This window comes from Emys orbicularis, chromosome 1, assembly GCF_028017835.1.
Source record: "Emys orbicularis isolate rEmyOrb1 chromosome 1, rEmyOrb1.hap1, whole genome shotgun sequence".
NCBI lineage: Eukaryota > Metazoa > Chordata > Testudines > Emydidae > Emys > Emys orbicularis.
The window spans coordinates 324,523,385-324,550,284 of NC_088683.1; the positions used below are offsets into that span (position 1 = coordinate 324,523,385).

Here is a 26,900-nt window from a genome sequence, read left to right on the forward strand (position 1 = left end):
AGCTGTCACCTTCAGCCCCCAACTAAAACCTCTCCAGCGCATCATCAGAGATCTACAACCTATCCTGAAAGATGATCCTTTACTCTCACAGATCTTGGGAGACAGACCTGTCCTCGCTTACAGACAACCCCCCAACCTAAAGCAAATACTCACCAGCAACCACACATCACTGAACAAAAACACTGACCCAGGAACCTATCCTTGTAACAAAGCCCGATGCCAACTCTGTCCACATATCTATTCAAGTGACACCATCATAGGGCCTAATCACATCAGCTATACCATCAGTGGCTCGTTCACCTGCACATCTACCAATGTGATATATGCCATCATGTGCCAGCAATGCCCCTCTGCCATGTACATTGGCCAAACCGGACAGTCTCTACGCAAAAGAATTAATGGACACAAATCTGACATCAGGAATCATAATACTCAAAAACCAGTGGGAGAACACTTTAACCTGTCTGGCCATTCTTTGACAGACCTGCGGGTGGCTATCTTAAAACAGAAAAACTTCAAAAACAGACTCCAACGAGAGACTGCTGAGCTGGAATTGATATGCAAACTAGACACAATCAACTCAGGGCTAAATAGGGATTGGGAATGGCTGAGCCATTACAAACATTGAATCTATCTCCCCTTGTAAGTATTTTCACACTTGCTTCTTATCAAACTGTCTGTACTGAACCATCTTGATTATCACTTCAAAAGTTTTTTTTCTCTTACTTAATTGGCCTCTCAGAGTTGGTAAGACAACTCCCACCTGTTCATGCTCTCTGTATGTGTGTGTATATATATCTCCTCAATATATGGTTCACTCTTTATGCATCCGAAGAAGTGGGTTGTAGCCCACGAAAGCTTATGCTCTAATAAATTTGTTAGTCTCTAAGGTGCCACAAGTACTCCTGTTATTCTTTCAGAAGTGGTGTGCTGAGTCTTCATGTATTCACTCTAATTTAAGGTTTTGCGTGCCAGTAATACATTTTAATGTTTTTAGAAGGTTTTTCTCTATGTCTATAATAAATAACTAAACTATTGTTGTATGTAAAGTAAATAAGGTTTTTAAAATGTTTAAGAAGCTTCACTTAAAATTAAATTAAAATGCAGAGCCCCCCCGGACCGGTGGCCAGGACCCAGGCAGTGTGAGTGCCACTGAAAATCCGCTCGCGTGCCGCCTTTGGCACGCGTGCTATAGGTTGCCTACTCCTGGTCTAAGAGCTAGGCAGTGCTCATGGCTTATTCCCCCTTCCTTCTCCTCCCCCCTGCCCCAATACAGTTCTCCACTAGGCCAAGGTATCCATGAGACTACGTCTGAAATTCATTCCTAAGGTGGTGTCAGATTTTCACATGAACTAAAGTATCCAGCTACTGTTTTTAACAGTAAACCTCTTTCTAGCAGGGAAGAGGTCGCATGGCACTTACTGGATGTGTGTAGGGCTCTTACCTTTTACCTGCAAAGGATGAAATTACTTCAAATGTCATAGACTTTGTCATTTGTGGAACAAATGAAAGGAGAAGCCATTTCGTACCAGAAACAGTTGAAATAGATCTCTGTGTGCATCCTACTCTGCTACAAGATTAACATCTCCCTTGAGGGCATTGTGAGAGCACACTTGACTAGAGCTCAGGCAGCATCTGAAGTGTCCCTTAGGCCTTGGCTACACTTGCAGATGTACAGCGCTGTGAGTTAAACCTGACTTCGTGCAGCTGAGTAGGGAAAGCGCTGCACTCTGTCCACACTGACAGCTGCCCAGCGCACTGTCGTGGCCACATTTGCAGCAATTGCAGCGCTGTTGGGAGCGGTGCATTATGGGCAGCTATCCCACAGAGCACCTTTTCCCATTCTGGCGCCGTGGGTTGTGGGAAGGGGGCGTGGGTGCGGGGGATTCTGGGTCCTGTCCCAATGCCCCGTGATGCATCGCTTCGCATCCCAGAAATCCCTTTGTTTCCGTCCACCTTTGGCGCCATCTTTCAACGGTTTCAGAGTGCAGCGCGATCTGTCTGCGGGAAATGGAGTCCGAACTGCTGAGGCGTATGCTGACGAGTCTCGCCAGCACGTCACGTTTGGCTGTCAAACTATTCCTTAAGATCCAAAGTGACAGTGAGAGTGAGGGTGAGGAGTCCGACGATGCTATCGAGCCGCGTAACGCGTACGATACGAAATTGCTTGTGGCATTCACGGACATGCTCAGCACCGTGGAACGCCGCTTTTGGGCTCGGGAAACAAGCACTGAGTGGTGGGATCACATCGTCATGGAAGTCTGGGATGACGAGCAGTGGCTGCAGAACTTTCGGATGAGAAAAGCCACTTTCATGGGACTGTGTGAGGAGCTCGCCCCCACCCTGCGGCGCAAGGACACGAGATTGAGAGCTGCCCTGCCAGTGGAGAAGCGGGTGGCTATTGCAATCTGGAAGCTGGCAACTCCAGACAGCTACCGGTCGGTCGCAAACCAGTTTGGAGTGGGAAAGTCGACCGTTGGAATCGTGTTGATGCAAGTTTGCAAGGCCATTAATCGCATCCTACTCAGAAGAACCGTGACTCTGGGTAACGTGCAGGAAATAGTGGATGGCTTTGCACAAATGGGGTTCCCTAACTGTGGAGGGGCGATAGATGGGACGCACATTCCTATTCTGGCACCACCCCACCTAGGATCCGAGTACGTTAATCGGAAGGGGTATTTCTCTATGGTTCTCCAGGCGCTTGTGGATCACCGTGGGCATTTCATTGACATTAACACAGGCTGGCCCGGAAAGGTGCATGACGCTCGCATCTTTCGGAACACTTGGCTGTTCAGGAAGATGCAGGCCGGGACTTTTTTCCCAGAGCAGAAGATCATGGTAGGGGAAGTTGAAATGCCCATTGTGATCCTTGGAGATCCCGCTTACCCGTTAATGCCGTGGCTCATGAAACCCTACACAGGGAGACTTGACAGCAGCAAGGAACGGTTCAACTACAGGCTGAGCCGGTGCCGAATGACTGTGGAGTGTGCCTTTGGCCGTTTTTAAAGGGCCGCTGGCGATCTCTGTATGGGAAGCTGGACTTGGCTGAAAACAGCATTCCCGCGGTTATATCTGCGTGCTGTGCCCTCCATAATATTTGTGAAGGGAAGGGTGAAAGCTTCACTCAGGCATGGACCTCCGAGGTTCAACACCTGGAGGCTGAATTTGCACAGCCAGAGAGCAGGGCTATTACAGGGGGCCAGCGCGGGGCTGCAAGGATTAGGGATGCCTTGAGGGAGCAATTTGAGGCTGAAAACCAGCAGTGATATCTGGTGCCCTGCACAGGAGTGAAGTGCAGTAGTTCCAATCTTTAGGAATCAGTGTCTGCTTAGCAGACAAGCAGACTTGCAGTGCCTGTTTATTTCCTGGGCTAAGGAGTCTTTTACTTTATGCAATAATAAAGAATGTTTTCAAAGCCAAAGAATCCATTTATTGAAAAGAAAAAAAAATATTTATTGAAAAGAAACAAGGGGGTGGAGTGGGGAACAGTACAATCACAGATTTGCATATGTCCTGTCTGGTGTGCTGTGCAGTGAGTGCTGCACTTCAGGATAGCTATACTGCATGGTGATGGGGGTTGAGTGCAGAGGGTAAGGGTCGTGGTTTTCAGGGCTGGCTGGTGAAGATACTGGTGTTGGAGGCAGCGGGTGGCGTGAAGAACACGGAAGTTGGGGAAAGTGGGTTGGAGGTGACAGTGGGGCACAACGGAAAGAGTTTTGGGACAAGGGCTGTAGGGGGGGGGGGTGGCGTTTGCGGTACTGCTCCTCTTTCTGCATGGCTACCAGCTCCTGGATAGCATCTGCTTGGCGCTCCAGGATGCTTATGAGCCTATCAGTGCTTTGCTGCCGGTGCGCGGTGCTTTGCCGCCGGTGCGTTGCGTTTTCCTGGCGGATCCTGCTTTCTCTCTCCCTCCAGTCCTGTGCTTTCTCATTCTCTTTAATAGATTGCCGCATCACTTCTTGCAGCATGTCTTCTTTGCTTTTTCGCGGTCTCTTCCTGAGTCTTTGCAGTCTCTGAGCAGGCGATAAGAGGGACGGCTGAGGTCTCAAGGTTGATGCAGCTGTATAGGCAAAATGCAACATTTAACAGAGGCAGCATTGTTCATACCAGACAGAGTAATGATCCCCCCCACACTTAAGGAGTATAAAACACACAGGGTCTACACAATAGCATAATTTTCCCGTCCGAAACAGAGCGCACACATCCCACGGGAGCCTCACAATGGTGAGTAAGGGGGACTGATTGTTTCAGGGCTGCACTGTCCTCTGGGTTTCTGTGCCTTGGGGAGAGCCAACAGCTTCAGGGGGCACCTACACTGAACACTGTCCCAACATTTTCCACAGGAGTTCGTCCTGGATGATATCTCGCTGCTGAGGGTGACCTGGGAAGCAAGGGAGGGTATTCTACTGCAATGCGGCTTCCGCCCTGGCCCATATGCAGCTTGCCTGTGTGCAGCAATGGTCCCCCCTCCCCTCGCGGCACAGTGGCGCGGACGTGTTAGCCTGGCTGGGACAAGGACCACGGCGGCTCTCCCGATAAACCTGCGCAAACGCATTGCACACGTTCTGGATGAGACATTCGAGGAGATGACCGAGGCCGATTACCGCGATATGATAAACCACATCAATGCACTATTCCGCATCTAGGCATGCATGCTTAACCCTCCTCTCCCAAAGAGCCCGCACCGAAAAAATCCCTTCCCGAAAAAAAAAACCTGCTTACCGGGATCCTGCTCTTCTGTTTGTCCTCCACCAAGTACCGGCCGCTGCGACTGGCTACCTTCCTCCTGGCTCGAGAAGAGCTCCTGGCTGCATGGCTGCAGGGATTCCGGGGTGTCTCCATCAGGCCCACCACCATCACTCCCGTTTTCCTCCTCCTCCTCCCCCCCCCCCCCCCGGCTCTGAAGTGTCCATGGTGGTGCTTGGAATGGAGGTGGGGTTAACCCCAAGTATCGCATCCAGCTCTTTGTAGAATCGGCAGGTCGCGGGGGGAGCACCCGAGCGGCCGTTTGCATCGCGGGCTTTGCGGTAGGCACTCCGCAGCTCCTTCACTTTAATCCTGCACTGCAGGGGGTCCCGGTCATGGCCCCTTTCCATCATGTCCTTTGATACCTTCCCGAAGGTATCGTAATTCCTACGGCTGGAGCGCAGCTGGGACTGTACAGCTTCCTCCCCCCAAACACTGATGAGGTCCAGCAACTCGCCATTGCTCCATGCTGGGGCTCGCTTGGCGCGTGGAGGCATTTTTACCTGGAAAGATTCGCTGATAGCACTCCACGCCACGCCGGGATGAGCAAACAGGAAGGGGATTTTTAAAATTCCCGGGGAATGTAAAGGGTCGGTCACATGGTTGGTTACCTGAGGCCAGGGCAGTAGAGTTTGAACTGATGACCAGAGTGGCTAGAACAGGCATTGTGGGATACTGCCGAATAATTCTGGAGGCCATTCACAGCACATTGGGCGGCCACACTGGCGCCGCAGCGCTGCAGCGGCAGCGCTGCACTCGCTATTCCTCTCGGAGAGGTGGAGTACATGCAGCGCTGCAACCACGGAGATACAGCGCTGCAACTGCCTTGCCAGTGTGGACGGGGAGTGAGTTACAGCGCTGGGGGCGGCTTTACAGCGCTGCAACTCGCAAGTGTAGCCAAGGCCTTAGAGTTGTCCCCCTTACTGACATCTGCACAGCAACAAATTGGAGTTTTGTACACATCTTTGCGAGACACTATCCCTTGGTGCAAGCAGCTGCTTCTGATGGTGCTTTAGGCAGAGCAGTTCTGCAATCCATTGTCATAGGACACCAGGCACCCACCTCCTTTAAAGGGACACTGCTTGTGAATGAACTGAAGTGCACTACACATAAGACAAATTAATTGGAGAAGGAGGGGTTACCTACTTTGTAATAACTTCAGTTCTTTAAGATGTTGTCCCTATGTCTAGTGCAGTGGTCTCCAAACTTTTTTGATCGCGCACCCCATCAGTAAAAAAATTTTGAGCATGCACCCCCTGCTCCCGGCCGAACTGTGGAAGCAAAAATAAATAAATAAATAAAAGCCACTCCAGCGGTGCTCCTCCTGCCGCACCTCCCCTCCCCCCGAAGTATACTCTTGCGCGCACCCCACTTTGGAGACCACTGGTCTAGTGCACTGCCTGCCCTCATTCCCCATTGCCTGGTTTCCCCCTACTGGGGACTGATGGTAGTGAAGGAACTAAGTTGCTGGTGGTTTGGCAGCCTCCTTTATTCCCTAAATGCAGAGTGCAAGGAGAGTGGTGGCACATGCATATGGATCAGGCAGACAGTGCTAAGGGAAAATCTCCAGTCCTGGGTGTATGGAGCACCTGTGCAACCCAAAAGTGCACTACACAAAGGGACAGCACATCTTGAACTGAAGTTACTACTTGGGGAGTAACCTATCCTTATGGAAGGTGTACCACCTCAGAGTCATGGACATCTGGGCCAGTATGCCTTGGCCGATCCTATGGATTTGAAGGAGGAATATATCTGTTAGACAATTTCCTTCACACTCCTTTGTCGCTTCACTATTATTCACATATGCTTCAGTGTGGGTTAGGGTTCTCATCTACATCTCCACATACTTCAAAGTTTCTTGATTCTGCAGGAGGTGAGGCAGCCTGATACTATCCCTCCTTTCCTCCTCTTGTCCCAGCCAGAATACACATAGCATTGGACATGAGCGTCTTGGGATAGGGAGCACACAAGGATGCCTTCTCAGCACAGTACAGAAACACCCAATGCAATTGGGTTAGCATTTCTTGGTGTTCAGAAGGTTAATTCAAGGAAAATACAACCTCATAAAGTGAGGCACATCAATAGTTGCGTACTTGAATCGGCAGTATGACATGAAAAAACCCACTCTGCTTAGGGAGTCTGCCTCTTTTGCAGTTCTGCTTTCAGTAGGGCCTTATTTAATCTGGGCCACCTTAAATGCACAGTGAATTTGCTAAACTGATACAAGTTTCTTCCAGGGGAGTGGTCATTAAAGGCAGAGATATTACACCATTTCTTAAGGATCTGTTGTATCTCCATTGTTGACCTGTTGGCAATATATTTCCATGACAAACTCTCTCCTTTTTTAAAATGTATCTGGACATAGAAACACCAGCTAAAGGCATGCTTTACTGTTCCAAGGAATTTTCCTTGGCTTATACATTTCCTCCCTTCCAGGTCATATTAAATAATAATAATATTTTGTATTACTGTAGCACTTAAGAGCCCTAGTCATGGAGCAGCACCACATTGTGCTAGGTGTTGTACAAACACAGAACAAAAAATACTGTCTCTGCCCCAAAGAGCTTACAATCTAAGTATAAGACAAGAGACAACAGATGAATACAGACAGATAGATCTGGGAGTACAAGAAAACAGCAAAACAGTATTGGTCAGCATGATAGGCAGTTAAATGTCTTAAACAGCACTAGTCATCCTGTGACTCCTTTAATCCTAATTTCCCCAGACTGGCCAAGGGAAGGTGTTGCCTAGACCTGCTGTTGCTTTCCCAAGGGGTATATATCCCTCTGCTCTCATGCTGACACCATCTTGGGCCCAGTAATGCCTAGAACCCAAGTGTTTTAAATCTTTTTGAATTGGTCCACAACAGGGCACTCCTGAAGTGATAAAGCATCTCCGGATGCCCTGACCATAAGAACGGCCATACTGGGTCAGACAAAAGGTCCATCTAGCCCAGTATCCTGTCTTACGACAGTGGCCAATGCCAGGTGCACCAGAGGGAATGAACAGAACAGGTAATCATCAAGTGACCCATTCCCCATCGCTCATTCCCAGCTTCTGGCAAACAGAGGCTAAAGACACCATCCCTGCCCATTCTGGCTAATAGTCATTGATGAACCTATCCTCCATGAATTTATCTAGTTCTTTTTTGAACGCTGTTAGTCTTGGCCTTCACAATATCCTCTGGCAAAGAGTTACACAGATTGACTGTGCGTTGTGTGAAGAAATACTTCCTTTTGTTTGTTTTAAACCTGCTGCCAATTAATTTCCCATAGTTCCTGTGTTATGAGAGAGAGTAAATAACACTTCCTTATTTACCATGATGCACCCACAAAAAAGAGAAAACGAAAGAGGTACAATGAGGTGAAGGTGGCACTTTCCACATGATACAGGATAAGCCTTTTTTAAGAAAAAGAATCAGAATCCCCCCCATATTAGATTTTCTACAGAAGATTTTCCATTGAAGACCCTTTTACATTAAAGGCTCTGCACTTCAGAATCTTCAGCAGTCCTGCAGAGGTGGTGTACAGTGGAATCTTTCCTCTGCCTTTCAGATAGCCCCTCATTGGTTCTAGGGCAACTGTACTTAATCCCCTTAGGGTTGTGCAAACCGCCCTTCAAGATTTTCCATTTGGTAGATTTGTGCTTCTGCCTTCTGACATTAGTTCTGGATAGCAATCAGGTTGGCCAAGAAAATTAGAATTCTTGTACTTCACCTTAGTCCTCCATATTTGCTATTCCCTAGTGACAAGATGATCTTCAACACTTATCTTAGTTTTTGCCAAAATCCCTGTCTTCCTTTCCCCTAACCAGGGTACCACTTTCCAAGCTTCTGTCCTGATCCTAAATCAGAAAGGGAAAAGTCTACCACACCTTAGATTTCAAAAGGACTTAAGTATGTACACCTTTACCCTGATATAACACAGATTCGGATATAATGCGGTAAAGCAGCGCTCCGGTGGGGCGGGGCTGTGCATTCCGGCGGATCAAAGCAAGTCTGATATAACGCGGTTTCACCTATAACACAGTAAGATTTTTTGGCTCCTGAGGACAGCGTTATATCGGGGTAGAGGTGTACTTAAATCAGAAAGATTGAGGTGAATGCATCCTCTTTTCTTCTCGTTCAAGGATAAGATCTAGTATCTAGCAGTGGAAATTGTCAGTAATGGTGAGGTTAATCACTACAATCAATTTTGGTTATAGTTTATTGCAGATTTATTTTAATAATCTGTCTTTTTTCCCCCCTGCAGATAAGCAGCAAAGATGAAGATTTTTTAGACCTTTCTGTTGATGTAGAGCAAAATACATCAATTACTCACTGCTTAAGGTACATGCACAAACAAATGCTTATATATTTATTTGAGTCTTTAATCTGTCACCATGTTAACTAATAATAAATTGATGAAGATGAAAATGGAAGAAGTAAAGCAAAATAGCTCAGGTTAATTTGATAGTCCAAATGTTTATTTTACATGCTTATTGTCCCTGTTTATTTAAAATGACCATGTAAACTCATGATGTAAAACAGTGTGATTTTTATTTTGTTTAAAAATCAGTATATATTTCAAAATCAAGGAGTAGTTTCTACATCTTGCATTTTCCTTTCTGTTACATTCAGGGGTTTCAGCAATACAGAAACTCTGTGCAGTGAATACAAATATTACTGTGAAGAATGTCGCAGTAAACAGGAAGCACATAAAAGGTATAGTGTACTTAGAAAATATGTATTTCCATTTTTGGAACTTGTTAATGATTTTTTCAAAAAAAAAAAAAAAAAATTCCCTCTCTGATTCTGTGGATGCTTATCATGAATAACTTACTGAGTTGTACTCCACTTACTTTGAGTTCAATGGAAATATTCAGATGAGTAATGTTACTTATATGCATAAGTGTTTGGTTTGGGCTCTTGATCATCTTGATTTATTTCAAGGAAAGAATACAGCTTGTCTTTTAGGAACAAAACAAACTAGAAACGATGGGTGAAAATCAAGCTGTAAAACAGTGACAATCATACATTTTGCATGACCTTTTAAACTTGAATGTATTTTTGTTAGCTATAATATTAAGTTGAGAAAAGATGGTAAGATTAAAAACATTAATGGCATTACTTAGTAGAGGTAGGCATACATAGAATAATTCAGATTAACCGTATAGCTCTTAACATCTGTCATAAGAGAGATTCATAGCAATAGTTGACAAACCTGTATTTTTCTTTGATTCAATCAGAATTAATCTTGTAATAATATCACCATTTTTACTTTTTTCTCTTTTCTTATAAATTTAAGTTATTATATTAAACTACTACCTGACATAGTCCTTCCAAAAAGCAGCACAAAGTTTCTTGGAAGACTGAAATATTTTCTGTTTAGAAAAAATTCTTGCCCTTTGCCTAACATTGTAATATTTTTCTTTCACCTTTTAAGAACATTTTTACTGAAAATGATTTGTTTTTTATTAGGGAGACAACCAGCCCCCTGCAGGTGAGGTAATGTGTATTGGACCAACTTATGTTGGTGAAAGAGACAAGCTTTTGAGCAACACAGAGCTCTTCATCAGGTCTGGGAAAGATGTTCAGAATGCTTTTTATTAGTTTCTCTTGCACAGGTTTTATTTTATTTTATTTATTTATTTATGCACTGAATTTTTTTTTTTTTCAAAATAAAATTCCATTATGTGAAACATAACTCATCTGTATTAGTTCACATATGCTGGCGAGGGCTTATTAGTTGTGAAAGCAACCAATTACGTGTTACTGCACAGTGTGACACAACTCACAGGATCACTCTCAAACAAAATTAATAGATGCATTGACAGTGTTATATTCATACATGTACGTCAAGCACCATATAATTCCTAATAGGCCACAAAACAGCAGGTCCACGTAGAGCACAGAACAACAAAATGCATTACTGTGGCTCACTATTACAGTGATTTTTTCAAAGCTTCCCTAAGCTATATAGTGCAATGAACAGGGCATGGACAGTCAGGCCTAGTGGTCAGACCCAGACTCAGACCCATTGGCTGAAGCAAAGGGTCAAAACCAAAGATAATGTCAGGTACCAAACCAAAGTTCAGAGTCAGAGATGGTGTCAGGTGGCAAGCCAGAGGTCAGAGCTGGAGAGAGAGTCAGAGGTAAGGTGGAGGAGCAGGGACCTGGCGTGTAGGGCAGGACAGCAGGAACTGGAAGTAGACAGGAGTCTGGGATAGGAGGACAGAAACCAGGAGCAAGCAGGAATGCAGGACTCAGGAGTCAGGTAGGGAAGAGGGGTCAGTAGTAGTAGCCAGTCAGCTAGTTGCTCAGACAACTTCCTGTTGTTACTTCCTGGTTTATATAGAACCCTTCAACCAGACAGGGGGCTGGATGTTTCCCCAATTGGGAGCTTTGGGGGCAGAGCCCTCTGCAAGCTAACCCTTTGCTGGACCCTCTCATGATTAACCAGGTGAGCTTCTGGATGTTGGTCGTCACCTTGGCATTGCCTAGGGACATGTTGGCCTGGGTTTGAAGCCCATGATCCCTCACATCTAGCTCCACGTTCAGTTGTTTTAATAGCCCTTCTGTCTGGCTGTTCAAACTCAGGAGACCAGCTGCCCACCTCTTCCCTCCACCCCAGTGGAAACTTTTCTCCCTTTGCTTCACAGATATTATGCAGGATACAGCAGGAAACTATAACCATTGAGATATTTTTCTCACTGAGGTCTAATTTTGTGAGTAAACAATGGCAACGTCCCTTCTGTCACATTCAACTGTCATTCTGCACCTGCTGAACCGGTAGTTGAATCTCTCTTTGGTGCTGTCGATGTGGCCAGTGTACAGCTTCATGAGCCAGGAGAGCAACAGGTATGCTGGGTTGCCCAGGATCACTATCGAAAGCTTGTCTCTCTCTCACCAATAGAAGTTGGCCCAATAAAGATATTACCTCACTCACCTTATCTCTCTAATATCCTGGGACTGTCACGGCTACAACTAGGCTGCATGTGGGATCGCTATTGACATTTTAAGATTCTCAATTATAATCTTCCTGTCAGGAAAGAAGTTCCTACATGAAGACGCGGGTGTCATGCACCACAACACTGATGTCAGTGAAGTGTCCCTGGTGATTCACCAGTGCTTGCATAACCACAGAAAAGTAGCCCTTTCTGTTGATGTACTCTGTAGCAAGGTGGTCTGGTGCCAAAATAGGGATATATGTGCTGTCTATCACTCTAGTTTGGTTCCCTATTGGGGAACCCCATTGCTGCAAATCCATCCACTATGTCCTGCACATTGCCAAGAGTAACAGTCCTGCGTAGCAGGAGACCATTAATGGCCCTGTACACTTGCATGACGACAGCATCCGCAGTGGATTTTTCCAACGCCACTTTGATTTCCAACTGACTGGTAGCAATTTGGCATCACAAGTTTCCACAATGCAATCAACACGTGCTTTGCCACTGTCAGTGCAGCTCTCATTTTGGTGTCTGTGTGCTGGAGGGCTGGGGTGAGCTTAACACACAGATCCAGGAATGTGGCTTTGTGCATCTGAAAGTTCTGCAGCCACTGCTCATCATCCAAGCCTGCATTATGATGCGATTCCTCCAGTCAGTGCCCATTTCTCAGGCACAGGAACCGGTGTTCCCCCACCAGCAGCTGCTCTGTGAATGCCACCAACAACCTTGAATTGGTTCTCGTTTTGTCCCAAAGCAGTCTGTCCTCCAAGAAATCCTGTTCCCAACTGTTTTGGTTCTTGCAGCTCTGCAATTACTGCAGGATTCTGTGCCCCGTGCTTGCAATGCTTATGAAAATAGTGCAGAACTGTGCAAACGCCATACTTCTGTCAGAGATGGTGGACAGCGAGGAAGGCCACATATGTTTGTGGGATTTTGAAAAAAAAGGTGCGAAAATGATGGCAGACTGATGACATTATGGGATAGAGAGAGTTGTACTGGGACTGTTGACCTCTTGCTGCCAGTCAGCCCTGCACAACTTGTTTCTGCCCCACCATGCATTGGCAAAATTTCCAAAAGGCAGTGTGCCTGATGGTGATGGGTTGTACACTGGGGTATCTGCCCATGGTGCACTGCACTGTGCATTGATACAAGTGTTCCTGATGAGTATGCGCACTGCCCACACAAGAGGAAAAGTATGAGTGCGCACAAGCAATATGCTAACTACAGTAGCTTTATGCCAACATAACTTAAATCGACAAAAGTTTGTAGTGTAGACATGGCCTAAGGTGCTGTTTCTGATTATACCATAGCTCTAACATGTCATTTTGGGCAAGTCTCTTAAACTCATTCCTGAAGTTCACTAATACTTACTGATGTTTATTTAGCAGGCGCTGAGATTCTCGGATGAAAGGTTTTCAGAAAGATATCTTCTTTGTGATATTAAAATTATCACAGAAACCGATTAATTTCACAGTGACTTCAAATGAAGAATAAGTAGAACGAGAATAATGCACAGACAAAGACACTCAATATTCTTTCTAGTAGTAGTGGGGGTTAGAAAAAGTGGAGAGATGCAGAAGTGGATACAGTATAAACAAAATTATGATAAAATTGTTTATTTTTCAAAACTCCATAAGTTTAGTCATCCAAAAAATAAAACTCATGAAAAAGGGTTTAACCATAATGTTCACAATAGGTATGCTAAATAAAAGAGCACTGATTCCAAGCTCTGAGTACCTTTTACAGTTTATTATAAATTTTAAAATGGACTCCAGCAATCACACCATCATCAAGCAATAATGTAAATATAACAAAAATCTAGTAAGTCCCACCCAAAAAATCATCACCAGAGTCCTCTCTCTTTTCCCAACTTTGCCCATTTCCTATCTCCTTACAGGTCAAGGTGAAAATGTCAGCCTTGCACAATGCCTGAAAGGTTAATAAGCTCAAACTGTCATGGACCAAAGGTGGAGACAAGTTTCAAAGACCTGTGATGCTAATGGCAGCCCCCCGCCACCCATCTCTTATGACAAACAGGCTGTAGCTGGCACCTTCCCTGTCACGTATACAGAGGTGGTCTCTTAGATAGGTAAGCACCCAGGTCACTTAGGGCTTTATAGGTCAAAGCCAACACCTTAAAATCAACATGAAAACTAATGGCCAGTGCAGATAATCAAGTACTGGTTTAATGCACTTCCTAAAAGAAATACTGCTTAATAAAAAGACCACCAAATTCCACACCTGCTGCAATTTTAAGAGGTAGCGCCATAATCTAATCTCAAAGTGACAGTCCACTGCAAGGCCCACATCTGAAAGTAACTGTTGCAACCTCCTGGCTGTTTAGATGAATAAAAGAGTTGACCTAGGTATAACTGCTATCTGTTTCTCTACTAGTAGCTGGGAGTCCTAATGAGATTCCCACATTAATGAACCCAGTCAACAAATGCAGATACATACCTCAGTTATGGGGACTGGTGATATTCTTGCCATATCTTCCATATCTCCCACCCCCAACCAACCAGTGTCACTTCCCTTTTATCTGGGATGAGTTTCAACATCAAGCATAACTACTGATAAAGGTGAGATAGAGTGCTAGAGAGACTGCTGTCAAGATTGGTGAGGGGTTTCTGAAAAGTGGGCACATCAGTTTATCACAAATTAAGTTTTGATTGCTTTAAAGTGTGGCTTATTGGGTTAGCCCTGTATACAACTTGAAGAGATGGACACAGTAAAAAATGAAAGCTAAAATTGAGCTTTCATAGTATTTATTTTCTCAAAGAAGCTTGATTTGGGTGAACTGATATTTTTCCTTGCAAAGAAAGTTTGTGGATACCTTATCTATCTGGTTTTGTGTGTCCTGTATATATTTTGGTTGTCAGAAGATTGCTTTTAAGGATAATTTCTGTGGATGCAGTCTCAAGAACTACCCTAATTACTTGTGCATGTTTCGGTAAGGAATAGAATACTTAAGACAGCAAGATCTTTGGAGAAGTTTGTGTTCAAGATACTATGTGTGGTGATCTGTCTTAACTGTATCTGAACAAGATTAAGATAAGAAAAGAGCACTTGTTTAAGTTAAGACAACTGAGAGTTTGGATATTCCTGAAGTGGTCCAATATCTGGCCAAGTTAAGAGGAGATTATGGAGGTCAAGTAACTATTTGGTTTCTTGTCTTTCCATATAGGACACTTGTAATTTTATGGAGATTAGGAAAGCAGAAGTATGAGAGGATGCTGAATGGTTCTAAATTTGAAGAAGACAGAGCTAACAAAGTTAAGACTGAATTTTTAATTTTATTTCCTGAATTTGATATGGACTTGGTAAAAGTGCTAAACATCCACCCTGATCTGTACTTCTACAAACTCTGAGCCTTAACAATTATAAGATTATTTCTTGGGGTGCAACATGCATTTGTCACAGATTCTTTTTCAGGCAGCTACTAAAAAGCAACTTTAGCTGTAGTTAATACAGACAGCTATAATTGAAATAATAGAAAAATCATTATACATAAGTATAAGGCCAATACAATGTGCATTGTGCGTACTTACAACTTTATAGAGACCATTGGAAACAAAGAAAGAAGGAATAGTAAGTGGAGCCCATCAGAAGGGATTCTGATTTAGGCATCTTGAGGACCCAGTGAAACCAAAAATAGGGAACCAGAGCAATGTTCCCTCTAATTTTTTCCATCTATGTGCAGAATGAATTTTGTTACGTGGACCAATATCAAGGTAATGTGCAGATGTGCGCCATCAGTGGAAACAAAAAATCTAGATATATATTTTTTAAAAGTTACCATAGGGATAATTACACCAGCCAGGACAGGTTAGGCATTTTAGAACTCACTACTCAGAGTTAAATTTAAGCATAAGAGAGAAATAAAATTATGAAATGCATAGACCAGTCAAGCAACTTTGAAAAAATAAAACTAAAGAGAACATATGTGCATTGCAGTACCAAGAAGTAACAACACGAGTATGTGTTGGGAGGTGAGTGTGAAAGAGACTCTGTGTGTGTGTGTGTGTGTGTGTGTATGAGAGAGACACAGACAGTGTGTGTGTATGTATGTATGTATGAGAGAGAGAGAGACACAGAGAGAGAGAGAGAGTGTGTGTGTGTGTGTGCGTGCGCTGGCTGCTGGGGCAGTCTGAGAGACCATGTGCTGTCTCTTTAAGGCATTCACACCAGAAGGCTCAGACTGCAGCAGCTGAGCTCTCCTGCTCCTGAGCCCTGTCCCCTCTCCTCCGCTCTGCAGAGATGGGGTACATGGCAGAGGGGAAGCAGGGATAGGGGGACACCCTGACATCAGCGCTCCCCTCCCCCGCCGCTCTGCACAGGAAGATCCCAGGAGCAGGAAGATCCCTGGAGCAGCTGGCCAGAGGCTCCAAGGCAGAGGGCAGGTGCAACATGGCTGCAGAGCAGCAGAGGGAGGGGCACCTGAACACATGCCGCCGTGTGCAGCTCTGCTAATCACGTGCACGGCACTTGAGTCGCTCTGTAGGAGCAGAATTTTATAATTGTACTATAAAAATTAATGTATAATTTGATTTCATCCTGCCAGCCACCCTTTTTAAATAGCAAAAAGAAATAACCCTCTGGGACTATGGGATTCTGTTTCCCATATGCATTACAAATTGGGCCCTTTTAGTTCTTTGTTTTGAGGTTTAGTTAGTAAAAGACAGAATCCTGTATTGTGTCTATGTTAAGTAAATTAAAAAAATGTTAAAGGCCTGGGCCTCAAAGTAAATTGTTTTGGTTATAAAACTTTGCAAGGTTTAATTTACGATGTCTTTTTGCTCAATATAAAATACTGCTGTTTGTATTCTCAAAGGCCTCTATAAAAAACTGTTTGTATAAATAAAAAATGCATGGATCAAAAAAATAAAATGTAGAGGCCGTTAGTAACCAAATGGTCAATAAAATAAGATAAAATAAAACGCTTATCAAAACTTATTAATGCCAAAAAACCATTAACACGCATCCATAATTCAAAAAGGGCAAATTAACAACCTTAAGGCAAAGGCTAGCACCCCTAAAAACAATTAATTAAATCAAATCCAAAACAAAATAACCCTCTCAAAGGTGTTTTAAAATGTTTATATAAAAAAATGACACCAATTAAAAAGTAACTGGGCATAAACTAACACAGCAAAATCCATAAATGTCGTCAACAAAAAAACCCTATAAAAACAAAGTGCTTTGTCAGGGAACTTTGGGTTCATCTTGCCACTATTCCAAAAGCATCAAATCGCAACCAACAAAGCCCAGTTCCCTCTGTGGCCAATCTGGCTGGCCACTAGATTGATCCAAACTCTAAATTAGTAACTACACCTCTACCCCAATATAACGCTGTCCTCAGGAGCCAAAAAATCTTACCGCGTTATAGGTGAAACCGCGTTATATCGAACTTGCTTTGATCCGCCGGAGTGCGCAGCCCTGCCCCCCCGGAGCGCTGCTTTACTGCGTTATATCCGAATTCATGTTATATCAGGCCGCGTTATATCGGGGTAGAGGTGTATAAACATCAACTGACAAAACTGTGCATGGTGTGTGTGTAACTAAAAAGCATATGCTAACTGCTGTATTCTCAATAAATGCGGCATGTTGCCTTCTCCCCTATAAAAAAAAATCTCATGTGCTTTGTTTAAGCATAACAGCTCCTGGGCGGCCATGCAAGCGCGCAGCTTAGAGGGAACACAGAACCAGAGCCTTTTATACCCCACTTTTTGTAACCTGTTGGATATCTAACCACATTGGCCACCTTCTGTGACCATAACAAGATTGATACCAGTCTATTATCCATATGTGGCCTTTTGGGTGTCCCTAGCCAAGCCCCTAATTATTACTACTACTACTAAACTGCATCACACAGTTCTTAATCATTCCTATACATAAACACATTTTAACCACCTATGCTTATTGCATAGCAGCTAGATCACTAAAGCCTCCCCACAAACTCCATTCTTACACAACTGCTGTGTGCTGTCCACTTGTGGATATTTGTGTCTTTTTTCAGAATGAGTGTGCAGAATTTAATACCTGGGATTATTTCTTGGGCCTACTAGATTTCAGCTTAATAACCCAATTATGTGTTCTCTCCTATTTGCTGTTACAGCTTTCATAATTTCCATTAAACATGCTTACCAAAGGAATCAAAGCCCAAAGACTATGAACCCTCCAAGATCAAGTCAGCGTCAACAGTCACCACTCTCCATATCTTTGCCCTAGATTAACTTTTGAGGTTGTTTGAAATTACACAATTCATTTTTGATCCATGTGCTGCTTTTGAATTTTGTGATCGGCTGAATTTTAGGGAAAGCTGAGACCCTTCATGTCTTTTCACAAGAGGAGGAGGCAGGATATTTTTTGTTGTACTGAGCTTGTGTTGTACTTCTTTGTAGTGTTGTATTAATTGAACTTTTACATAGTGGTATGTTAGTTGCTGTGGTGCTGCTGTAGAATGTTCCACTTGGGGGAGGATACCATTGATGATGGAAGTTTGGAGACACTACTTACTCTGATTTACATCTTTTGGAGTGTTTTCCTAAACTATTCATGCATTTTTTTTTTAGCTTTGTTCTGTTAATGTTCTGATTTACCATCAGAGACTTAGAGGTGATTCAGACCTTTTTCCTTTTATTTTTTTGCCAAATTCAAAATGTTCACTGAGTAGGGTTGCAGAAAGCATTACGTGTTTCTCCAGTACTTTAAAAAAAAATTTAAGTGCTAGCACAACAGGAATTTAGTATTGTGGTGCAGTGGTTCTCAACCAGGGGTACATATATGCCTAGTTTTACAACAGGCTACATAAAAAGCACTAGCAAAGTCAGTACAAACTAAAAGTTCATACAGGCAATGAATGACTTTTTTTGTAGTCCTGGGTAGCTTTTGTTTTTTATTTCTATTCACAGCATTGATTTATCTGTATTGCAGTAATGTCAAGAGGCACCAATTGAGGGTCGCAACTCATTGTGCTGGTGCTGTACTAATAAGTAAGGCTATGATTTAGTCATAGGTATTTTTAGTAAAAGTCGTGGACAGGTCACTGGCAATAAACAAAAATGAATGGCCCGTGACCTGTCCATGACTTGTACTGTAAATACCCCAGACTAAATCTTAGCTGGGGGGCCATGGGGCAGGGAGCCACTGCTTGGGGGTGGGGTGGGGTGCTGAAGGGCAGGGAGCCACTGCTCGGGGGCCGCCGATCAGTGGCTGCTCCGGCCACCCCCAGGGCTGCCCACCCGCCGCTGTTCAGGCGGTCCCCGGGGCCAGCAGCCTGGGACTGCCTGAGCAGCGGCCAATGCGGCTGGCCCTGGGGCCACTCCAGTAGCAGCCGGTGCAGCTGGCTGCGGAGCTGCTCCAACAGTGGCCGGTCTGGCTGTCCCTGGGGTCTCCTGAGCAGCTGGCCCTGGGGCAAGCTGCTTGGGGGGCCCCCGGGGTCAGCCACACTGGCCGCTGCAGAAGTCACAGAGGTCGTGGAAAGTTACGGAATCCGTCACTTCTGCGACCTCCATGACAGACACGGAGCCCTACTAATAAGCAATAAAAAGACAATTCCTACCTTAACGAGTTTATAGCATAGGTTATGACAAGATGCAGTTGATGGATGAGATAGACAAGTGGATGTTTGTGGGGAGGGAGACGATGAGGCAAGTTAAGTGAGTACATTTACTGTACATTAAGCAGAAGTATTAGCTCACCACCACGCTTTCTGTGGTCAGCTGATAAAGATTTGTAGTCACTGCAGATTATTTGTGAGATTCTGGCCTGAATGGCTCAAACAGGGTAATGGGGTATTAAACACGTTGGTGAATCTAGGATTGTATTTTTCATCTACTGCTTCCTTGTTTTTTGTCCTCCAAAGTAACGGCCAGATCATGCTATCATGGCACTCTCTGGAGTACAGTGTTGGCTTATTTGGGTGGGGTTACATCAGTTAAATAGTGGTATATTGACATTTGTGTCCCTTGCAGATATAAAGATATAAAACTAAGTTTTACATAATATATTTTAAATAAGCCACATTTTAAAATGAAAACATTTGACTTGACTCCTTCTACCTTAAGGATAACTATGTGTTCCAGTTGGATTCCACAGTAGTTCTAAAACAAATTGGTCTGTGTGTAGAAGTATCACAAAAAAGTGAGAGTTGGGTTTTGCTGTTAGGGACCTAAACAGGAAGGATATGGGGAAGTGTATTTAGATTCACTTCTGTGCTGCATGTCCCCTTTACTTACGTTATTTGGGGCATAGGGCACATAACCTTTTATTTAACTTGTTTTTCACACACATTTGCAGTTCTCTTTTAGGGTTAATATCCATGTTTAACTTACTGCAGTTGTCCATAACTTGTTTTATTGTTTACGTATTGCAGCATTAAGACATGCTGAAGAAAAGACCACTGATCATGTGGTTTTAATAGAGAAAATTCAGGAAACTGACAAGCTGAGCATCTTTAATACTTGAGTGTATTTTAATAGTATTCAAAAGACTGGTTTTTTTTTTTTTTTTTTCATTTCTGACAATTTTGAAATCTTGGAATCCGAGATATGATATATTTCATTTTGTTGTTTCAGGATGAAAGTAAAAAAACTGCCTATGATTCTAGCTCTCCATCTGAAGAGATTTAAATACATGGATCAGCTACATCGATATACAAAACTCTCTTATAGAGTAGTGTTTCCTTTAGAGCTTAGACTTTTTAACACTTCGGGAGATGCCACCAATCCTGACCGAATGTACGACCTTGTTGCTGTAGTAGTTCATTGTGGGAGGTAATAAAAAGTTTGTCACATTGGGGTTCTTGTATGAAATTATTAACATTGTGACAGAAATCCAATATCACTTAAGTAATCTCTAAAATGTTTTAAGAAATTATGTAGCACAGAAGAAAACATTGCAGAATGTATTTGCCTTTAAGTAAGTTCTTCAACAAAAGATACGTTCAGATTTTAACAAAATTTTTCCTGGAACAGTTTTGTATGTTTTTTTAAATAGGCTGATTTTGTCTCTTCTCCCTGCTTCTAAAGCTTTCAAGATCATAGTATTATGCGAGTTGATGGACGTTTAAGAAGTATATTCTATTCTTAAAGTTTGTGCACTTGTGTTCTAATTTTACTTTTCAAGCATAGAAGCCCCAAATGGAACACTGATCACACATCTACCATAAGATTGCCTCCTGTGGTTGGACGTTGGGGTGCCATTATTCAGTCAAAGCAGTGCTGCACCTGCTTTATTAATCTGCTTAAGTGGTTAATGGGACCTGCCAGTTTCCAGCTGGCTCTGAGGGAGTGTGCTGTTTTGCTATAGAATAATGTAACAAAATCCTGGGTGGACCTTTTTGTCTACAAACATCAACTCAGTGACCTCTAGATGTCCCCTTCCCCAGAGCTTTCATCTCATGAGTCAGTGTGATTTACAGATGATTTGCAATAGACAAATGAGAAAGGAAATTGTTAGAGTATTCATAGTTCAAATTCAGTTCCAAGCCTAACCGATTGAGATGCAAGACATTTTTTAATGTCTTCTGCTGTGTCTGTTCAGGAGGTAAAGAATTATTTTGTCTCTGCCTTAATCTACAAAGTATTGCACAGTGGAACTGTTGTAGGTGGCCTGCATTTTATTGTGTAGTCAAGTTGTTGCTATGAGGAGTTTTCATATTGCTTTGTGGATAAAATTACTCCTCTTAAGAAATTGCTTTGAAAGCAGATAGAGTTGGTTATGAGAACAGGCACACACAATCATCTCTGCTTGAGTTTCGATGTGCCTCATTGAGTCCTGGCTGTGCTGGGGTGCTTCAGGTTAAAAATTTTGAGTTGAACCTCTGTCCATCCTGGCTGGTCAAGTCCATGACCTTCTGTTGCCTCACATAAAATTTGGGACAGCATTATACATAAGAGACAGATCAATAATACTGATGGAACAACTCTTCCAAGTCCCCCTATTGTCATGGGTTTAGAATATTCTTCAAAGTTACATTTTTGGCATGAAATTTCTTGGTATTGGTCTCACCCAGAATCCAATTTGGTGTGGAAAGTTTGATTTTTTTTTTTCCTATTCAAACCCCCCCCACCTTTTTTTTTTAATAAAAAATGTTCTATTTTTTTTTTGTCCCTAGTTCCGTCAATAAAGCCTTCGCATGAAACAGCCTCTCATTTATGTTGTGTCTGCTTGTCCTACTTATTCCTCATTTAATCCTCTGTTTAGTATAATATTTGGCATCATGATGACTAATGCCTTGTTTTCATGTAAATGTCCTTGGTAACATAAAGGGGAATGAATATACAAATAGAAATACAAATAATCAGCTTAATTTTTACTAAATGTTTTTTTTTGGGGGGGGGGGGAGCAGCTCTAATAAAATAGACATGCATAATGTAAATTTTTTTTTTAATACAGTGGCCCTAATCGAGGACATTATATTGCAATAGTGAAGAGTCATGATTTTTGGTTGCTCTTTGATGATGATATTGTAGAGGTAAGTGTTGCTATAACTCTGGTGTTTTTACTTCTTCTAAACAAAAGTCTCCCCCCATCCCAACACCCCATTTATGATCACTTAAAGATTAAAAGGAATGGTGTGCTGATACTTTGAAGATAAGAAATATCTTCAGCTACATTTCCTTTCTCTCCTAAACTAGAGAGATTCAGTCCTTGTTCTTTGAGTACAGTCATGTTTAACTATTTATTGGAGGAGGAGAAAGTAGAGCTGTTTGTTCAAAATGTATATTTTTGGATCAATTTCCAGAGGAATTGCTTTTTACCAAAAGAAGAAAAATCTGTGCTAGGAAGAGAGCTAATAGTCATAGCTTAGATAGAGGTAACTCTGCCCGAAAAATTTGCTAAGTTTTCGTGCCTATCCTCCATGACAGTCTTCTCTGTAATATCTCTCAACCTCACGGGTAGATTAGAGTCTTTCAGAGAAGTACCTGAGACTCTGCAACTCTGAATCAAGCATGATGATTAATGGCAGATCTCTTTTTCTGCTTTTGCCACCTATGACCTTCACCTTTTCCTGGCAGGGAGGGAAAACTCTCTCAAACAAAACCACTCTTCCCATATGAGAGATGCCAGGGCCAAAGTGGAGGTCACATAACATTGGAAAGTATGGTCATATATCCCTCTGTAGTGAGTCTGCTGAACTAAACCTTTGATGAGGCCAGGTGGGACAGCCAATCCTTCAATTATTTGTTTTTCTTCTCTCCCAACACCCCTTGATCTAAACTCCATTACTCTGGTTGTTATGCCTGGTAGTAGTAGGGCCTGCTTGTCCAAGTTTTCTTTAAGGAGACTAAGATTCCCCACTGTCTTCTCTAATCCCTACCTTGACTTAGGATAGAGATCATACAGCTTTCTTCATTGGAGGCTTTTGGAAGAGGGTTCTTTGAAGGATGCTGCTCTCCCCTTTCCCAAGCCCTGTGTGAAAACAACTTGTGAAGCTTTTGGGACCATTTCTCTCTCTACTGTTATGTCACCAAAGGGCTCTCTCTAGTTCATATAAAGAAAGAGACACTCCTAACCCTAACCCTGTACCAGAGCATAATTTTTTTGCCACAAGAATTTAATACACTGGTGTAAGTGGAGTCTTCAGTCTTGGATTTACTGTGGAGTGATTCTTAGAATCAAAAGGCTCATAGGAAGAGATGTTAAGTCGTAAGTGAATCCTTCTGTTGCCTTTTCCATAAGGAAAGCAAAGGAAATTGAATCATGGAAGAAGTCAGATTCTGACACTGCACTCTCAAAAGAAATACAATTTCCAGTGCAATGCACTGATTCTGCTAGGAAGCATATTGACAGCATTCTTCTTGTCAGTGAAGAAGTAAGCCCTTCCAATGGCTAGCATAATGTCCCAGAAATAGTAGTGTGACAGGAAACTGGAGTCCAACTTGAGATGCAACGAGGACTTGAAAACCATGTGCATGTCATCAGCTGACTCTGCCATAGCATTGTACTCTAAGTTCCTGGGCATTTGTTTTCAAATCCTCAGCTGCTGAAATATCCGTGTGTTCCAGGAAGATAACGGCCTGCATGAATCTTTGCTTGTTTTCCTACTTCTTTTACAATTCCTTTTTGGATAAGGTCATCCTGCTCCTCTCTTCTGGTCATTAATGTCACTGGATAATCCTGTGGCAAAAGACATGGCAGGTAGAGCGGTAGATAAAATGGACGCTTACTACTACTCTCTTTAAGGGCAAGAGACTTTTTGGACAAGCATTACTCCAAGCCCTTTAGGGATACAGGAATTGACATACTGGATCAGAGCCATAGTCCAACTAGTCCAGTACCCTGTCCTTGACTGTGGCCATCACCAGATGCTTCAGAGAAAGATGCAAGAAATCCCATAGTAAGCAGATATAGAGTCACTTGTCCCTCAGGAAGGTTTAATTCTAATCCCTAATAGTTGGAGATTGGTTTAACTGTTGAAGTATGAGGTTTTATGTCCTTTCCAATAATTTTTATTAGTTGTAACTGTAGTAATTTTGGATATTCTTGTTATCCATATAAACTCTTTAAATCCTGCTAAATCCTTGGCCTCAATAACATCCTGTGTAAATGAGTTCCACACTCTAATGAAATGGGTGGAAAAAGTATTTTCTTTCATCAGTTTTGACTTTGCCACCTTTTAGTTTCATTGGATAGTCCCTTATTCTTGCGTTGTGAGGCAGAGACAACAGAAGCTCCTAATGTCCATTCTCTATTCTATTCACACAACAAAAATTAAGGATAGAAATCAGCTTCTGTGGAGGAGCGATTAAAAAGACTGTGACATTTCAGCTTGGAAAAGAGACTACTAAAAGGGGAATGTGATAAAGGTCTATAAAATTGTGAATGGTGTGGAGAAAGTGAATAAGGAAGTGTTTACTCCTTCACATAACACAAGAACCAGGAGTCGTCCAGTGAAATTATTAGACAGCAGGTTTAAATAGACACAAGGAAGTACTTTTTCACACAACCTGTGGAACTTGTTCCCAGGGGATGTTGTGAAGGCCAAAACTATAATGGGGTTCAAAAAAGAATTAGATGTGTTCATGGAGATAGGGCCATCAGTGGCTATTAGCCAGGATGGGCAGGGATGGTGTCCCTAGCCTCTGATTGCCAGAAGCTGGGAGTGGATGACAGGATATGAATCACTTCATGATTGCCTGTTCTGTTCATTCCCTCCAGAGCACCTGGTATTGGCCACTGTCGGAAGACAGGATATTGTGCTAGATGGACCATTGGTCTGACCCAATATGGCCATTCTTATGTTGTTTATGCTTCTATCATGTCTCCTCTTATTTTGTCTCCTGTCTTTTCTAAGTTAAACTGTCCCAGTCTTTTCTCTCTTATAGGAGTTTTCTTGTGCACCTAAATAATTCTTGTCAGCCTTCTGAACTTCCTCTAATTTTGCAATATCCTTTTTTTGAGATGGTATAACTAGTATTGCATATAGTATTTCAGATGAGGCCATTGTGTTGATTTATGACTTCATTTTTCTCCTTATGCACCCTATCATCTTGATTGTTTTTTCTTTAACCATAGCTAAACTCAATAGAGGTCTTAATTGAACTGCCCACAGTGATGCCCAAGTCTCTTCCTTGAGTTCATAGAGTTCATTTAGAACCTATAAGGTGTATTAGTAGTACATATTTTTCTCTACAATATGCAAGAACTGCTTAATGAAAAAGAACACTTTGCTTGAGATACCAAGAGGTCAGTCTTCCCTTTCAGTTGCCGGAACCAATCAGGCTACTGAAGACGTCTTCCTTGGGGGGAGGGGGGGGTTTCAAAGATGATTGATGGGTGGTCTCAGTTGTTCTGACAGGATACTCAGTGGATTTTAAGATACTGCCACAGAGTTAAAGATTCACTCGCCCTCTAGTAAAATGGATGGTGCTAGGACAGGCCTTGCAACTGCTCAAACATCAAGGTATCTATCTCACTAGAACCTGAGCGAGAATGTTTTTGAGGAATTTACTGGAGCTTGCATTCCCAAAGAAGTCTGGCTGGTACTTGATCTTAAGTAGCTCTATTTGGTGCTTCAAGATGGAAATGATCCAATTAGTCATCACAGCAGTGGAGGCAAAAGATTAGATTATATCTAATTGATCTGAGGAAAAGAATGCTTATTTCCACATTCCTGATGTATGAAATATATCTGGCTTTTTCTGAATCAAGAGTTCTTTTTGCCATATTGCCTTTAATTTGGCTTCAGTTTCTGTTTTCCCAAAAATCATCATGATGGTGGTAGTATCTGGCAGCTCTTTGCATCCTGCTCTGTATCACAGACTAGAGGCTCTTCATCCAATTTAAGTGTCTATGGTCCTGGTAGCTCATAATTTTTTAAAGAGCCAGTTGACCTTTTCTCCTCTTAATGCTCATCCCCCATCACTGTCTAAGTTGGTCTACTTTATTACATTCTGATTAGTCCTACTTATAAGTTCAGTGCTGATTCTAAGTTCTTATATGTGCATATCCCATGCTGAGTTTTGGCCCCTCATCAGAAAAAAAATCTTGGTATTATCATTATAAATCACCTTTCTGTGTGGGGAACCTATCAGATGTTTGTATTCATGGTTAGTCCATTTATTAGTATTGGATGTTCAAGTTACTTAAATTAGACACAAGATGGGCTGCTATGGAGGAAAGAAGATTTGGAATTTAAAAACAAAACAAAACCTTAAAAGCCTTAACCCTTCTATAACCTAGGTTATCTGGAGAAAGGTAATTAACAGATGAGACCAAAATATTTTGTCACTGTTTCACAAAGTGTAATTTAATAGAATATACATTTATCATAGTATATTTTTTTCCTTTAAAATTTAGTGTTTGTATTTTGTTTTCTGTAGAAAATAGATGCACAAGCTATTGAAGAATTCTATGGGTTGACATCAGACATTTCAAAGAACTCTGAGTCTGGTTACATTCTCTTCTATCAGTCTCGGGATTGAATGGGAACTGTGGTGAAGAGAGATTTTATGCCTCGTTTCTTCTCTGGCTATGTTGGAATGGAGCAAGCACTGATTTAAAAAAAAGGAATGCAGGGAGCTCCAGGGACAGTAGCGCAGTTTGCACACAACAAAGCAAAGTTTGGATTTTTTTTTTTTTTTAAACCCTTCATATCAAGTTCATTTTATTTGCTCAGGTATCATGCTGACTACACAATTCTACTACAACTGCTAGGAGAAAAGAGAGATACCAGCCACTCTTGCAGGAGCAACCTTCCAACAGTTGACACATTTTCTCTT

The 26,900-nt window shown here is 42.6% G+C and overlaps 1 protein-coding gene across 1 annotated transcript in view; it reads left to right on the forward strand.

The window, feature by feature from the left end:
* The window catches only part of USP12 (ubiquitin specific peptidase 12), an 89,256-nt gene extending 62,653 nt beyond the window's left edge, over positions 1–26,603 (forward strand). Inside the window, exons 5-9 of the mRNA XM_065416306.1 lie at positions 8,997–9,073; positions 9,365–9,448; positions 20,250–20,447; positions 22,072–22,150; positions 26,502–26,603. Of these exons, the coding sequence (XP_065272378.1) occupies positions 8,997–9,073; positions 9,365–9,448; positions 20,250–20,447; positions 22,072–22,150; positions 26,502–26,603 (540 nt within the window). The remainder of the gene's footprint in view (positions 1–8,996; positions 9,074–9,364; positions 9,449–20,249; positions 20,448–22,071; positions 22,151–26,501) is intronic.
* Positions 26,604–26,900: the final 297 nt, after the last annotated feature.